Genomic DNA, 17327 nt, shown 5'->3' with positions numbered 1-17327 from the left:
TTTTCTAATTTTTAAAAACTTTTACATTATAATATTAAAATATTTGTACTCATATAACTAAAGCATTTATTGTCCATCAGAATAAAATAGTACTAAAAGGCAGTAGCAAAACCAGCAACAAAAGCATATTTCCATGTAAAAAACCTGATCTATTGTTACATCCCATAAGAAATTAACACAATTACTCACATAACTAAAGCATTTATTGTCCATCACAATAAAATAGTGCTAAAAGGGAGTAGCAAAACCAGCAACAAAAGCATATATTCATGTAAAAAACCTGATCTATTGTTACATCCTATAAGAAATTAACATAATTACAATAGCAATTTAGATGTAAAATTGCAGATAACAGACTGTATTCAGAGATGAGCTGCAAGGAAGGAGGCAGCCAGCATCACGAACAGCAGCTATATAAAGTATTGTGAAACTTATTGAGGATGGTGTACAGCACTGAAATATCTATGCAAAACACTGAACATGTAGAAATTGTGTTTTGCTCAAGATGGAATACTGAATGTATTTTTAAAACAGCAAAACAAAATTCGTTACAGAAGTTCAAATAATGGGATAATTATTAAATTCAATTTTTTTTCTTTTGAAACAGACATTTATAGATATTCTCTACAAAATACTATTAAGTGTAAAATCCTTCCTAAACAATCAGAATCATACAAATCTCAAATGGCTCAGATTCACTAATGACATGGTGATCTGGACTGAGGGTGAGGACGCCCTATACACATTCTTCCAGAATTTCAACACCTTTTTTCCTTTCACTTCACCTGATCCTCCTCAGCCCAACAAGCCACCTTCCTCAATTTTGATCTCCACCTCAGCTACATCAGTACCTCCACCCATATCAAACCTACCAACCACCAGCAATACCCCCACTTTGACTGCTGCCACCCATGGCTGTCACATTTGCAGTGGCAAGCAGGTCCTCTTGAAACACACCAAAGGTCTCACTGATGCCTTTACAGGCTTTAATTACTCTCCCAACTGTGCACAGAAACACATCTCTCATGCATTATCTCTCCCAAAGCCCAACCATTTGGCCTCAGAGGAGCATTACACTCGTGACTCAGTATCACCTGTGACTAGAGCAACTGGATCACATTTTCTGCCAGAGTTTCAGCTACCTCTCATCATGCCCTGAAATAAGGAATGTTCTACCGCATCCTTCCCACCCCTTCAGCAGTTGTATTTTTCCCCCGACTGAACCTACACAATATTCTCATCCATCCCTATACAATACTTACTCCCATCCCCTTGCCTCATGGCTCATATCCCTGTAATAGACATAAATGCAAGATCTATTCCTTACATCCTCCTGCCACCACCTTCTCAGTCCAGTCACAAGCATCACCTACCCCAGCAAAGGCAGGGCTACCTGTGAAAGCAGTCATGTGGTATACAAGCTAAACTGCAGTCACTGTGCTGCATTCTACATGGGTATAGCAACCAACAAGCTATCTGGCTGCATTAATGGCCACCAACAAACTATGCCCAAGAAACAGCTAGACAACTCAACTGCTGAATGTGCTGTCCTTCACAACATTTTTCAGTGTACAGCCAGTGCCAGCTGGACCCTTCCAACCAACACCAGCTTTTCTGAATTGCATGCATGGGAACTCTCCATGCAATATATCCTATGTTCCCATAACCCTCCTGACCTCAACCTTTGTCAGTCACAGCCCTTCACCCACTTATCCTGTTCTCCAGCACTACACAGTCCTATATTCCACCAGTGCAACCACACTATTTTTACTTCATTCCTTCTCCACTCCCCTCCCCCACTACCCCCAATCCCTGTGTAACCTTGTGACTGCACCTACCTGCCCTAACCTCTCCTCACCTCATTCGTGTATGCTTCCACAAGCAGCACTTTTACCCTGCTGTCCTTCCCCTCCTTGGCTCAGCCTCATCTTAAACCTCATCACCTCAATTGCTTCTCTCGCCATGCACACTGTTGCTCACAGTCTGGCCTTGGCAGCCAGAGACAGAGATCATGTGTGTAAGAGTTGTGTTTTTGTGAATGTGTGTGTTTATGTTGTCTAATTTCAGAGGAAGGCCTTTTGGCTGAAATCTTACTTGTTTAACAGTCTTTATGCTGTGCATGTCTGTGACTCAATGTCTCCACTGTGTGGTGAGTAGAAATCTTATCATTTTCACAATACTGAAACAATCAATTATTGATAAAATTATCTAATTAGATAGATAAAAAATCTGCTCACCAAGTGGCGGCAGAACACACGTATGAAAGAATGTTGTGATTTGCAAGCTTTCGGAGCCAGTGGCTCCTTCTTCAGGCAGAAGGGTTGAAGGGAAAGGAAGGGTGAAGGAAAAGGACCAGCCTTTCCAATCATAACAGTCTGTTATGTGTGTGTTCTGTCACCACTTGCTGAGTAGATTTTTTATCTATCTAATTAAATAATTTTCACAATACTGATACTATTAAGTGTGTGAAATGTAAGTTACACATTTAGTTGTATTGTTAACAATCTGTCAATGGAAAATAGTATGTGGCTTACATTCACACTTAGTGAAGTTAAAATGAATGTTGGTTATTGTTGCTTTCTTGATGACAGTGCTGAATGATCCAGAGAACTTGCTGATACATTTACCAGTTCTCACAGTTCAGGGAGACACTTATTGTAGGTATTAACTGCATTGGTCCTTGCCCCTGTCCCCTCCCTAACCACCACCACAACCACCACACACACACACAGAACTATACTGTTGGTTGCACGCCTTGTCTCATTACTGACATGGAATTTGCTATGTTGGTATTTCATACAGATAAAAATAAAGGAAAACTACTACTGTTATATTTCCCAAGGGATCCCTGGGCAGGGTCTACTCAGGACAATGTTGTCATTACTAAAAACAAATCTGATTTTCTACAGGTTAGAATGTGAAATGTATCATCCTTTAATCTGGTAGGTGCTCTAGAAAAACTAAAAATAGAAATGACAAAAATATGAAAGGATAGATCCTATGTATCATATACAGGAGACATTGAGTGGCAGACGAGCACAGTGAAAAATGTTGCCTAGGCATAATCTAGCTATCATACTAAGTCCTTCATCACTCATAAACAACAAAACTCACACATATTCATCTCCGGGCTCTAATAGCCAACAGAAAACAGTAGTTGTGTATGTGTGTGTGTGTGTGTGTGTGTGTGTGTGTGTGTGTGTGAGAGAGAGAGAGAGAGAGAGAGAGAGAGTGTGAAGAACTTAGTCCAGTTGCTGAATTATGTGCAGCAGTCCTTTTCATTGCGCCTGTCTGCCTCACTGTCTCCTCCATACGGGCAGTGGCATTTATCCTTTTATATTGTTATTCCGTTTGGGATTTTCCACTGTTTGAAAACAGAAATTGAATGATTGAAGTTATAGTTGCAATTTGTGAAATGTAGTGGCTGGATGATCATGGTTTCTGGTCAGGTGAGTAGAAGGTTATCAAAACAAAATGAGAAAGGGATCATGCCAGAGTAGGTCTAATAGTAAACAAGAATGTACAAATCCAGGTAAACTACTTTGAATGACACAGTGAATGCTTTATCATAACACAGACAGATACCAAGCCACAAACTCCACAGTAGTACAGTTATATATATATATGCCTACTAGCTCCACAGATGATGAGGACATTGAAAAAAAGTGTGATGAAATAAAAGAAATTATTCAGTACCTTAGGAGAGATAAAAATTTCATTGTGATGGAGAAGTAGAATTCAATAGTGGGAAAAGGAAGAGAAGAAAAATTAGTAGGGGAACATGGACTGTGGGAAAGAAATGAAAGGGAAACCTGCATGGAAGAATTTTACATAGAGCTCAATGTAATCATTGCTGACATATGGTTTATGAATAATGTAAGAAGGTTATACACGTGGAAGAGATTTGGAGATACCAGTGCACTTCAGATATTCAGATCTATCCTAATTACAAAGTAACTCATCAATTGTAGGAGCTAATAAACATCCATGTGATAAAAGGATGTGATGTGTTCCTTTTAGAGAATAGTAAGAATAATTGCAAGTAAATCTCATATGATTGTACAAATTCACTGATCTGCAAATAAATCAGACAATATATTACTTCGTATTTTGTATACATTTATATAGTGTGATAGATATAAGAGATCTTTTATTATACACTCAGTGTAATTAATCATCTCAAAACTTTAAAAATTGTTTTATGATCTAGGTCTCTGTGCATGGGTTATCAACATCATAAAATTCTATGAGGTATACTGTGATGTTGAACCTAAGAGAAAGGCTCTGGCACAGGCAAATGCAGAATTAGCAGCTGCACAAGACAAACTCAGTGTCATCAAACGAAAAGTTGCAGTAAGTTATGTACTATTTTGACACTGCTGTAAATTTCCCCTGACTGTATATGCCATGGTTTACAGAGGGCTGATTTTGTCGTATATGAGAAAATATATTCAAAAAGAATATAGTAAAACTTCCAATATCAATTTAAATACTATCTCCTTTAAAATTTTCTAAATTTATAAACATTATTAACATTTTTTCCACTTTTGGGGTAAAAAACTGATATTTTTCCAATATTTGTGTATTTCTTAGTTATATCCTTGTTGATGCACTTTGATAAAATATTTGCATGAACTGTATTAAATAATCAAGTTTGGTTGATTGTGTAAATATACAAGTATTGTGTTTACAACATTACTTTCTTCATATGATCTCATTGTTCTAAAATATCATACCGTGAAATTAACAGTTTAATTTTAAATTCTCAAAATATCTTGAAGTCTTGGAGAACTATACCCATTGTTTAGGTGGCTTCATTAACAACAGTACATAGTTAGTTGTCAACAAATATTGACTGAAACTTCATGGCAGATTGAAACTGTGTGCAGGACCGGGACTTGAACCCAGGAACTTTGCCTTATGTGGACAAGTGCTCTACCAACTGAACTACCCAAGCACAACTCCTAACCCAACCTTACAGCTTTGCTTCTGCCAGTACCTCATCTTCTACCTTCTAGACTTAACAGAAGTTCTCCTCAGTAACTTGTGTGACTAGCACTTTTGAAAAAGGATACTGGGGAGACATGGCTTAGCCACAGCCATAGGCGATGAGGTGCTGGCAGAAGTAAAGCTGTAAGAATGGGTCATGAGTCATGCTCTGGTTGCTCAGTTGCTCGAGCAATTGCCCATGTAAGGCGAAAGTCCTGGGTTTGAGTCCCAGTCTGGAACGAGGTTTTAATCTGTTGGGAAGTTTCATATCAGTGCACACTCCGCTGCAGGGTGAAAATTCACTCAGGAAATATTGACTAAATCAAGTGGAATGAAATCAACTATTTCATAATGAAGGTTACTCTTAAAAGCCTCCGTTATAACAAATGGCATCATACTCACCGCTAATAATGCATTTTGAAACCTTCTTTGAAATTAAATAACAGTGTTCCTCAATTAGAACTCTAGTGACATGCTGTGGATGTTCATTATTTGTACTGGTAATATGAATCTTCCATTCTTTGTACAACCACTGCATTGTGCTCATGAATCTTGCCAGTTGTTTCTCTTTGTGCCTTCACTTTTATGTCAAAATTCATTGTCATATGATGGTCCTCCACATGCTGTCATGTCATCCAGATGTAATCATAATAATGTAAAGAAAATATGATACAACTAGACAGTCACTAGACAGTGAAGCAAATGAGAGTAAAGTGTTCTGGGATCCATGTATGCATTATACTATCTACATCTATACTCTGCAAACCAGCGTGAGATGTTTGGCAGAGGGTATGTCCCACTGTACCAGTTATTTGGGTTTTTTCATGTTCCATTCATTTACAGAGCATGGAGAGAATGATTGATTGCCTCTGAGGGTGTGCAGTAATTATTCTAATCGTGTCCTCCTGATCACTGTTTGAGCGATACATGAAGGGGGCGGGGAGTGCAGCATATTCCTTCAGTATCTCTCTGACATTCTCCCATGGTGACCATTCATGCTGCCCTTCTCTGTATATGTTCAATACCACTGTTAGTCATATCTGGTATGGGCCCAACACACTTGTGCAGCATTCTAGAACCAGTCACACGACTGATTTGTAAGCAATTTCTGTTGTAGACTGATTGCAGTTCCCCAGTGTTCATCAATAAACCAAAGACTACCACCTGCTTTACCATGACTGAACCTATGTTATCATCCCATTTCATATCCCTGTAAATTCTTACACCTAGGTACTTGTATGAATTGCCTGATTCCAGCAGTGACTCATTGATAGTATAGTCATAGGAAACTGTGTTTTATCATTTTGTAAAGTGCAAGATTTACATTTCTGAACTTGCAGAGCAAGTTGCCAATCTCTGCACCATTTTGAAATCTTATCAAGATCTGACCGAATATTTATGCAGCTTCTCTCAGATAGTACTTCATTATAGATAACTGCATCATCTGCAAAGATCCTAATCTTACTATTAATATTGTCTGCAAGGTCATTAATATAGAACATGAACAGCAATGGTCCCAACACACTTCTCTGTGACACACCTGAAGTTACTTTTACATCTGACAATGAGTCCCCATGGAAGATAACATCCTGCGTCCTCTCCACCAAAAGTCCTCAATCCAGTCACAAATTTCACTTGATACCCCATATGATAGAACTTTCGACAGTAAGTTTAGGTGTGGTACTGAGTCAAATGCTTTTTGGAAATCGAGAAATACTGCATTTACCCTGACTGTCGTGATCCAAAGCTTTTAGTGTGTCATGTAAGAAAAGTGAGCATTGGGTTTCATATGATCAAAGTTTTCAAAATCCATGCTGGTTGTCATTGAAGTCATCCTGTTCAAGATATTTCATTATGTTTGAGCTCAGAATATGTTCTAACATCCTACAACAAACCAATGTCAAGGATATTGGATGGTAGTTTTGTGGATCACTTCCACTGTCCTTGTAAACAAATGTGACCTGTGGATTTTTCCAAAATCTGTATGGAATCAGTATAGAATCTGACAGGGATTCCATTGGGCCTTGGAGCTTTGTTCAGTTTTAATGATTTCAGTTGTTGCTCAATACCACTGACACAAATATTTATTTCATTCATCTCTTTAGTAGTACAAGGATTACATTGGGGCAATTCTCCTGGGTTTTCCTTCATAAATGAACATTTGAAAATGGAGTTAAACATTTCAGCTTTTGTTTTGCATTCTGTCAATGTTACTGTTATACAATCTTTACTTATCTTGCAGAAAATTAGGTCATGTGTGCTTGAGTGGAATTTTGTGCTCACTCAGACAGTGCTGTAAAACTGTTAACTGTGGCAGTTTTCAGATGTTAGTCAGTTGTTTTTAGAAGACTTCAGCCTTATTTTTGTGTATCTGTTGTAGAGCCTTGAAGAGCAGCTCGCACAACTGACAGCAGACTTTGAGAAGGCAACAGCTGAGAAGTTACGATGTCAGCAAGAGGCAGATGCCACAACACGCACTATTGAGTTGGCCAATCGACTTGTTGGAGGCTTAGCATCAGAAAATGTGCGGTGGGCAGAAGCTGTTGCCAAGTATGTTCTTTATCCGTCTGCTATAATTTTCCTGTTTCTTGTACATGCAGTCTACATACATCTGTTCTGAGAATTTTTTACTGAGTATTGTTGTACATCATCAGTTGCTGTTGTGATAATTACACAGAATTTTCTATGTAATGGTTCATTTTCACTGTTCACAGTTATATGAAGCAAGGGACCACTCTTCCTGGAGATGTATTACTGGTAACAGCTTTTATATCCTATGTCGGTTGCTTCACTAAACAGTTCAGACTTGATTTGCTTAACAAGATGTGGTTGACATTCCTGCGCACACTTGAGGTACATTTTAGTCTTATTGTTTGTAATAAAATGTAAGCTATTGTGAGTTTTTTATTTCATTTTCGTCCATGGCTACAATACTTGTTCATTTTTATTTTATTTTGAAAGCTGTGCCTCTGCGCCATCTTACATGTGCTTTGCTGTTACTGAGGTTTCAGACCGTAAAATCATAATTGTGTCATGTGAATGATGGTGTGAAATGCTCGTACATTGTAGTGTTGTATTTGTGTTGTTAATGATGACTGTGCAAATGAAAGGAATAGATTCGATATAAAACTTCATCTCAGAACACAGTATTCTTCTCTTGAACAGCATGAAGATGACCATCTTATGAATTGATCACCATGAAGAATGCTACTTGCTCTCACTTCATGAGGCACTATACAGCAGTTTGAGATTAAACTCAGGATATTGGTACACAGTCTGATGACTCACAAACTGTACACCATCACATTTCCACCACATCGCCAGTTTTCTGTTGATAATGATTACATAAAATGATGCTTCAAAATATGCAGTAAAACTGCAATTCCAAGCAAGATACATACAAATGAATAGAATTTATCCCATACATTTCCTGTTGTATTACAAATCAATGGTACAGTACCCAAAGAAATAAAACTATAGTACATGTACAGAATTAATTGTGGAAAAAGTTGTCATTCACCATAATAAAAGTACGTGTTACGGAATTGTATCAGACATACTTTGGAGAAGCCATTAAGGAATATTATCCAAGACGCTTTTATCTGACTACAAATCTTAAATGTATTGTCAACTGCATGAGTATCATGTGAGTCACTGACTGACTGAATCCCATATGTCTTCATGGAGAAGAATACTTCTGCTTTCTAACAATTTACGCATGAAAGTTGAAGCGTGAGTACATCTCCTGAGATGTGTGGGCTTTCCAACTTGCGTGATACTGTCAAGAATACTAAGAATTTTGTGCAGCTGGGACTGATCATGACGCTTATGGCACCACAAAGACAACCTGACATAATCACACCACAAATTTTTCCAGTACAATAATGGGATCTAGTAGATAGTAGACTATAACAACTGAAATATGCTTAGCCATAACAGTTGTCCAGTTACAACCAAGAATTACCAGAAAAGAATATTAGTTGCTCATAAAGTATGTGTTTTGATCAACTATTTGTAGCTGAAGGCAACACTCATTTCTAAACAGGCATGTTTACTGAAAGAAATCTGAGCATGCAATTTACATGGCAGCAGTAACCTCCACATTGTGGGACAGACAACAGCACATCTGTAACACCAGCTGAAATTGTGCAAAATGACACTGCTGGATAAATGAGTTGTTTGTCACTTACACAATACAGGGTGATTCAAAAAGAATACCACAACTTTAAAAATGTGTATTTAATGAAAGAAACATAATATAACCTTCTGTTATACATCATTACAAATAGTATTTCAAAAGGTTTTTTTTCACTCAAAAACAAGTTCAGGGATGTTCAATATGGCCCCCTCCAGACACACGAGCAATATCAACCCGATACTCCAACTCGTTCCACACTCTCTGTAGCATATCAGGCGTAACAGTTTGGATAGCTGCTGTTATTTCTGGTTTCAAATCATCAATGGTGGCTGGGAGAGGTGGCCGAAACACCATATCCTTAACATACCCCCATAAGAAAAAATCGCAGGGGGTAAGATCAGGGCTTCTTGGAGGCCAGTGATGAAGTGCTCTGTCACGAGGTACTGTAGTCCAGTTACAGTAGCACCTTCGAAGAAAAAGTGACCAAAAACTTTATTGGCTGAAATGGCACAGAAAATGTTCACCTTAGGCGAGTCACGTTCATACTGAGTTATTTCCCATTAGTGTGGAAAGTTGCTTCATCACTAAACACAATCTTTGAAACGATTCATCTGTTTCCATTTGAGCAAGGATAAAATCACAGAAATCGATTCTTTTAATCTTATCAGCTGCAGACAGTGCTTGAACCAATTTCAGACGATAAGGTTTCATAACTAACCTTTTTTGTAGGACTCTCCATACAGTTGATTGTGGAATTTGCAGCTCTCTGCTAGCTCTGCAAGTCGATTTTCCTGGGCTGCGAACAAATGCTTGCTGGATGCGTGCTACATTTTCATCACTCGTTCTCGGCCGTCCAGAACTTTTCCCTTTGCACAAACACCCATTCTCTGTAAACTGTTTATACCAACGTTTAATACACCACCTATCAGGAGGTTTAACACCATACTTCGTTCGAAATGCACGCTGAACAACTGTCATCGATTCACTTCTGCTGTACTCAATAACACAAAAAGCTTTCTGTTGAGCGGTCGCCATCTTAGCATCAACTGACGCTGACGCCTAGTCAACAGCGCCTCAAGCGAACAAATGTACAACTAAATGAAACTTTATAGCTCCCTTAATTCGCCGACAGATAGTGCTTAGCTCTGCCTTTTGTCGTTGCAGATTTATAAATTCCTAAAGTTGTGGTATTCTTTTTGAATCACCCTGTATAATGACTATTTTTCACAGTTCAAACTTTGTCATTCTCAAGATATTGTGATTTCTCGTGTAATATATGTCACTAGCAGAAAATGGTACACAGTGTTTAGCGCTCCTTAATTTCCATCTTGTACACCTGACATACCCTTAACCAATGGACATTTTACTATGCTATATATCAAATTGTTTATCTGTCATTTTCTGTTTTGATTGTATTATTAGTTTTGTCTGCCCCAGTAGCTGAGTGGTCAGCGCGACAAAATGTGAATCCTAAGGGCCTGGGTTCGATTCCCGGCTGGGTCGTACATGTTCTCCACTCAGGGACTGGGTGTTGTGTTGTCCTACTCATCCTCATTTCATCTCCCTCAACGCACAAGTCAACGAAGTGGTGTCAAATTGAAAGACTTGCACCCGGTGAACGGTCTACCTGACGGGAGGCCCTAGTCATATGACATTTATTTGTTATTAGTTTTCATATCATTTATATACTTCATTTATGTTATAATGTGAACAAATAGAAGTTTTTGAATGATCACATCTCTCTTCTACTTTAGAATCTCTTAAGCTTTGCCCCATGCAGTATATCAGGTAGGAGATGACACTATAGCCTGATGTTCAGTTCCTTTGCAGGCTCCCAACAAAAATGTAGATTACTTTAATCATATATTATTCCATATCCATTCTGTCATCAAAATGCAGATAAAGTGAGACAACAATGGAACATCTCCTATTTTTAGTTTTAATTTGACATTATTAAATAGTGATGACACTTCCTGTTACTCTGTGTCCAAATCATTATAACCACATGTTTGGTTATGTTAGTGTGATACACAGTGCAATTTTATCAAATACTGTTGGTTGTTCTCCCCATTTTCACAAGTTTAAAATGATTGGAAAGAACCATGTTTTGAACTTCTCCCATCAATCAGCTATTGGAGTAGTTAAGATATCTGGTCTGGATCTGCTTCTCCTTGGTGACCAGGCATGTGAAACCATAGATTTGTTTCTGAACATGTAAAACAACTGCATTGTTGTCCCAAAAAATAAAAAACCAAAATTCATGTAAAAACATATTAATTATTCATTAATAAGCGTCTACTCCAAAGTCTAGATATGATGCCAGAGTGAGGCACCAGTGTTGGATGAGAGTTTGAGGACACTACAGAAAGCTCTTGGTCTCAAATAAACTTTTCTGTCATCTGTCAGGTGAGCTGCCAACATTTCAGATGATGGTCCAACCTTTTACGAAGACCTGTGGCACTATGTTCCATACTGAGTACCACTTGATGGCCAAAGTAGTGAGTCTGACACAGGTAATCCTAAAGTGATGTCATGCAAGGTTGACAAGTGATCTTGCAGGTCAATATGACTGTGTCATTTATATACAGTGCCAGAGCCATGAAGCTGATATTATACACATATGTGATACACAGTGCACTGAAACAGGTTTATTCAGTGTGTCTTTCTATGTTTGTACTGCAGCCTCTTCCATTTTCCTTGCCATAGAGGAGGTGCTGATGTTTTGTCTTTGACCTGATTCCCTTGTGCTCATAGAGAAATGATAGAAATTCTGTACATCATGTAGTTCATAATGGTCTCATGTGGTCAAGCCTAACTCACTTCCCATGAATGTAAAGTGGGTCCTCTGAATAACCCGTGCTTGTCTAGCTGTATTCGAACTCTTCTTCTGATGACTTTGATATCAGTTGGAGATTAAACTATAACTTTTCTTCTTTTCCTCATTAGTTTGTGCACTCTCAGTATTAAATCTATTAATCTCATTTGTTGTTAGGCCATTATTTCAGAAATCACTGAATGTCACTGTTTGTTATGATCAACTGCGTCTACTACAATGAAGGATGAAAAGCAATTTTGTTTCAGCCCCCTATACCAATAACGGAAGGGTTGGACCCATTAACATTGCTGACTGATGATGCATTGGTAGCTGTCTGGAACAATGAAGGTTTGCCCAGTGACCGGATGTCCACTGAGAATGCAACAATTCTTACAAATTCTGACAGGTGGCCACTTATGATTGACCCACAGGTGAGATTCTTTTTATTAAAGGGGTTAACTGAATTTTTGTCAGTATTCATCATGAAGGAAGTATCTTTTTGCTAGCTTCAATATAAGGTAGTAGTTTTCTTTTTGTTATACTTTCTATAATTTCGTGTGTTCTACATTATTGCAAGCCTGGAAGATAATTTGAAATTAATGACAACTATGTTTGTTAGATACATTTCTTGTCTGGGATTACATTTGTATTAATATAAACCTTACTTGCCATCTTTCCCGGGATACTATTCACATTTCTGTCACACTTTGTTTATTATCTAAGGCAAGAGATCACTCTTCATCTGTAAGCTCACCATGATGATGTTCAAAGAAATCTGTACAGCAAATATAAAATTTGAATACAACAAAGCTAAGCACAAAAGTTTATCTTTTTTATTCTCATTATATATGTAATAAATATTTTTTTTCTTGGAACTTACACTATGTAAGATGCATACAAAGTGTATTTTCAGATACTGCACTGTACATTGTGACTTCCTTTTCACAAACAGTTGCAAGGTGTGAAATGGATAAAGCAGAAGTATGGTGAGCAGTTGACTGTTCTACGCCTGGGCCAGCGTGGCTATCTTGATGTAGTGGAGAAAGCTCTGACAACTGGAGCCACACTGCTCTTTGAGAACATTGATGAAGATGTCGATCCTGTGCTGGATCCCCTTCTTGGCCGCAATTTGATAAAGAAAGGCAGGTAAGACATCGGTCGGCCTCACTATAAGAAACAATTGTTGGTTGATATATGGTAGTTGACCTCTGAGTGACAATGTGTGTGTGAGAGAGAGGGGCTGGTCACAGGTCGACTCCTGCCTCGGGCATGAATGTGTGTGATGTCCTTAGGTTAGTTACGTTTAAGTAGTTCTAGGCCTAGGGGACTGATGACCTCAGATGTTAAGTCCCATAGTGCTTCAAGCCATTTGATTTGAGAGAGAGGGAATTTCAAGTACACAGGTAAATGCAACACAGTCAGAATTCTTGTTCTGAATCTAGAAGCAATATAAACATTTAAGGAATGAAGACATGTTGGAAATATTGATGACAATAATTTCTTGGGAAAAAATAGATTATACTCAAATTTTTTCTCCAGGAATTGGCTATCTAAAAAAACAAAATCTATTCACCAAGCAACTACAGGAAAACACACATATAAAGATATTCATTCTGGAAGAAGCATTGAAGGGGAAGGAAGAGGCGTGAAGGAACAGGACTTTGGTTGAAGTTGCTGGTAGATGTCCACCTGCTTAGCTGAGTGGTTACATGCTTGCCTGCCATGCAGCGGGCACCCAGGGTCGATTCCCAGTCAGGTTGGAGATTTTCTCCGCTCATGGACTGGGTGTTGTGTTGTCATCATCATTTCATCCTCATCACCGGCATGCGAGTTGCCCAATGTGGCGTTGATTGTAATAAGACTCGAACTCGGCATCCGAACTTCTTTGGAAGGGGGTTCCCAGCCAGCAATGCCATATGATCACTTCTGCTGGTAGATACATTCAAGACCAGGATAACACTGAGTTTTTTGGAGGGATCAACAGTTCCAGGATTGGATATAATGGCCTGGGAAATCTGCTTTTGAACTAGGCTGGTGGAGTAATTGTGCCTGGTGGATGATGTGGTGAGAATGATGGTGTATTGCTCTGAATAGTCTGCATATGGACATATACATTTACCTTGAATCTCAAGCCTGTATGGGAGGAATCATTTGACATGGAAAGGATGGCAACTGTCAAAATGCAAGTACTGTTGCTTGTTAGTAGGATTAACGTGAATAGAGGTGTGTAACTGATCTTTGGTGAGGGTAAGAACAATGCAAAGGAGAGTGGCATGAGATTCAGAATAAGACCATGTCAAACTTAATTGGGAGAATGTATTTAGAGATTCAAAGAATTTTAACGGACCAACCTCACCGTCAGTCAATATGATAAAGATGTCGTCTACATACCTAAACCAAATCAGGAGCCAAAGGCATATGGATCCCAGGAAAGCCCACTTCAAGTGACTCACGAAAAGGTTGGCATAAGAAGGAGGCATCTTGGTTCCCATGGTTGTGCCCCTGATCTGTTTGTATGTCTGCCCCACGAAGGTAAAATAGTTGTTGGTAAGTATAAAGTTAATTAAGGTGAGAAGGAGGGATGCCATAGGTTTGGATCAGGTAGGTGCTGACTAAGGAAATATTCAGCAGCATACAAATCATTTACATGGTGGATGTTGGCGGAGAGGGAGGTGGTATCAATGGTGACAAGCAAGATGTGTGGTGAGAGTGGGAAGGGTGCACAGTTCAGATAATCTAGAAAATGGTTGGTGTCTTTAATATAGGAGAAAAGTCTTTGTGTTGTGGGTTGCAGATGTTGATCGACTAAGGCAGATATATGTATGATGGGTGCTTTGAAGCCAGCAGTTATAGGGCGCCAGGGTAATGGGGTTGTGGATCTTATGGAGAAGGTAAAAGGGGGGAGGGTGCATGGTGTGGGTGGAATAAGAAGTTCTGTGGATTGAGATGTTAATCCTTGTGAGGGGCCTCAGGTTTTAAGGAGGGGCTGCAGGTCAGTTTGTATCACGGGGCTGGGATCTTAATGGCAGATGTTGTACATAGAGGTGTCAGGCAGCTTGGCATAGACCTTTGCTTATATACTCCCATTGATCAAGTACCACAGCAGTGGATGCCTTTTCCACTGGGAGGATATTAATGGAGTCATCGGTTTTTAGGGAATGAGGAGCCTGGATTTCTGCTGAGGTACAGTTGTGGTCATGTATGTAAAAAAAAAATATTGACTGCTATATGAAAAATTCATTAGTACACAGCTATGAAACTAGAAACCAATTCAATCTGCATCTAGAGAGGAAAAATAAAGTTAAAACTCAGCAGAGCTTGTTGTACAATGCTGTTAAATTATATAATAAATTACCCCAAAAAATAAGAGATATTGACACAATCGGACAGTTCAAAACAAAACTAAAATTTTTTTTATTAAATAAAAGTTATTACGCAGTAACGGACTATCTGAATTAAAACATGTAGTGTAATTAAAGTAGCCTGCATTGTAATACATGAGGAAATAATTATGATATGTAATCAAAAATTGTTCAGTACTATAAGAAAATTACAAATTACATAAAGATATAAAACTAATTTAAGATACCTCAAAAATGTGTGTAAATACTAATTTTATGTGTATAATTGTAGGTATATTGTATTGTATATGTTTTTGCTGACGAAATCCACACAATGTAAATTGTTACATGGATTAATAAAGAAATCAATCAATCAATCAATGTTGTAGGGACCTGAGGAAGGGTTGTGAAGCAATGCTGGATGTGAGGAATTCTAGGAAAGCTCGTGAGGGATGATTTTGATGTAGTGGTGGTGGATCAAGTAGGGCTTGTGGTTGGAACTGTTCAAGGTAGGGTTCAACGTCAGGTTTGTTGTTGGAAAGATTTTGGGATTGGGTTGCAAAGTGATATTTACAGTTGATGTTATGTCTGAAAGAAAGTAGGTTCTTCACCAAAGCAGCATGATTAAATGCAGGCTTAGGGCTGAAAATGAGACCCTTAGATGATATAGATAATTCAGGAGGAGAGAGGCCTTAGATGACAGCTTTAGAATACTGTACTGTTGTGACTGGTCCTTGTACATCTTGGAGGCAGTGGTGAAGGCTGGGGGATGTTAAGAAGGTTGGCCGAGTTCAGTTTGTAAGAGAGGAGTGGTGATTAATGGTAAGGCAGTTTATGGAGCTGCAGAGAGACAGGAAGGGAAACACCACTGTTGAGATGGTTTAGGAGAAGATGGAATAGCTTTTTGAGGTGAAGTCTGGCATGTTGTTGCAGTTTTGAAGTTGGCTTAACTCATTATACCATCCAAGGATACATGAGGGGCAGATAACTGCAGGATGTTGAAGGGGAGTGGAAATTGGCAGATGAGGCTTATATGTTACAGATTAGCCAGGTAAATGCAGGAGCTGTTGTACTTGAAACTGTAGAAGAGGCTGGTGTAAAGTAGTATAACATCCAGAAACAGGGGCTTTCAATGTTAGGCCTTTGGGAATAAATCCCAGGCACAAGCAGGCTTCAAGAAACTGAATGTGGGCTCTCAGTTTTGATTGTGCAAAAGCATGTTTTCAAAAGAAATGGATATAATTAGAGAGGAGCTCATCATGGCAAGAGAGGAGGGTTTGGAGTGTTAGAGAAGACAGTAGTGGCTAAAAAGAAGAATCAGATGGTGCAAAAATATAGAAAGAAAGAAAAGCAAGGGAAAAGATCACAAAACCAGAAAATTTCATACAAAAATTGTGAGAACAGACAAGAATTAACAAGAAATCGTCAGTGGGTGAGAATTTCTCTCCAGAAAAGTGATCTATATGATACAAAAAAATTATAATTGGAAAAAAAAATTCCATTGAAAAAGTTGTGAAAACAGACAAAATATTTAAAAACAGGGCAAACAGAAAGAGAAAGTCATCGGAGAAAATGTAATCTATTGTGTTTCATAAATAAAGTAATGCAGGTGACAGCAGTAAAAATCGATCAAACTTTGTGAGAAACAAATGCACAACAATGTGAAAGAATTGCGTGTAAGTTAGGAAATGGAGGATGGGAGAGAAAATTGATGTCAAATTTGCAAATAAATCAGTGAAAAGCAAATATGAGAAGGCCCTGCAGTTTAATGAACCATAAACAGAGTATTATATGCAAATTTGTAAATAACAATATACCAACCTGTGTGGATGGAAATCAGTACTAGAAGATTCATAGAGATAAGATTTTGATTAATATAGGTGGTACAGAAAAAGAAATGAGCGGAATAGCATGTATGGTAGAAAAAAGGCGACCGTTTGACAAGATACATGGCAACAAAGACTGACAAGGGAATTACATAAGAAGGAATGATGGCCACACAGGCTAATACAGCAATGAAAATAATCAATTTTTGAAAATGAAA

General features: G+C 38.4%; 1 protein-coding gene across 1 annotated transcript in view; it reads left to right on the top strand.

The window, feature by feature from the left end:
* Positions 1-17327, top strand: part of LOC126474748 (dynein beta chain, ciliary-like) — a 734368-nt gene that overhangs the window by 551437 nt on the left and 165604 nt on the right. Inside the window, exons 60-64 of the mRNA XM_050102225.1 lie at positions 4211-4353; positions 7370-7539; positions 7704-7842; positions 12209-12373; positions 12895-13088. Of these exons, the coding sequence (XP_049958182.1) occupies positions 4211-4353; positions 7370-7539; positions 7704-7842; positions 12209-12373; positions 12895-13088 (811 nt within the window). The remainder of the gene's footprint in view (positions 1-4210; positions 4354-7369; positions 7540-7703; positions 7843-12208; positions 12374-12894; positions 13089-17327) is intronic.

The sequence above is a fragment of the Schistocerca serialis genome, chromosome 4 (assembly GCF_023864345.2).
Source record: "Schistocerca serialis cubense isolate TAMUIC-IGC-003099 chromosome 4, iqSchSeri2.2, whole genome shotgun sequence".
In the NCBI taxonomy this organism is placed as follows: Eukaryota; Metazoa; Arthropoda; class Insecta; order Orthoptera; family Acrididae; genus Schistocerca; species Schistocerca serialis.
This window is presented reverse-complemented; position numbering and strand designations above follow the sequence as displayed.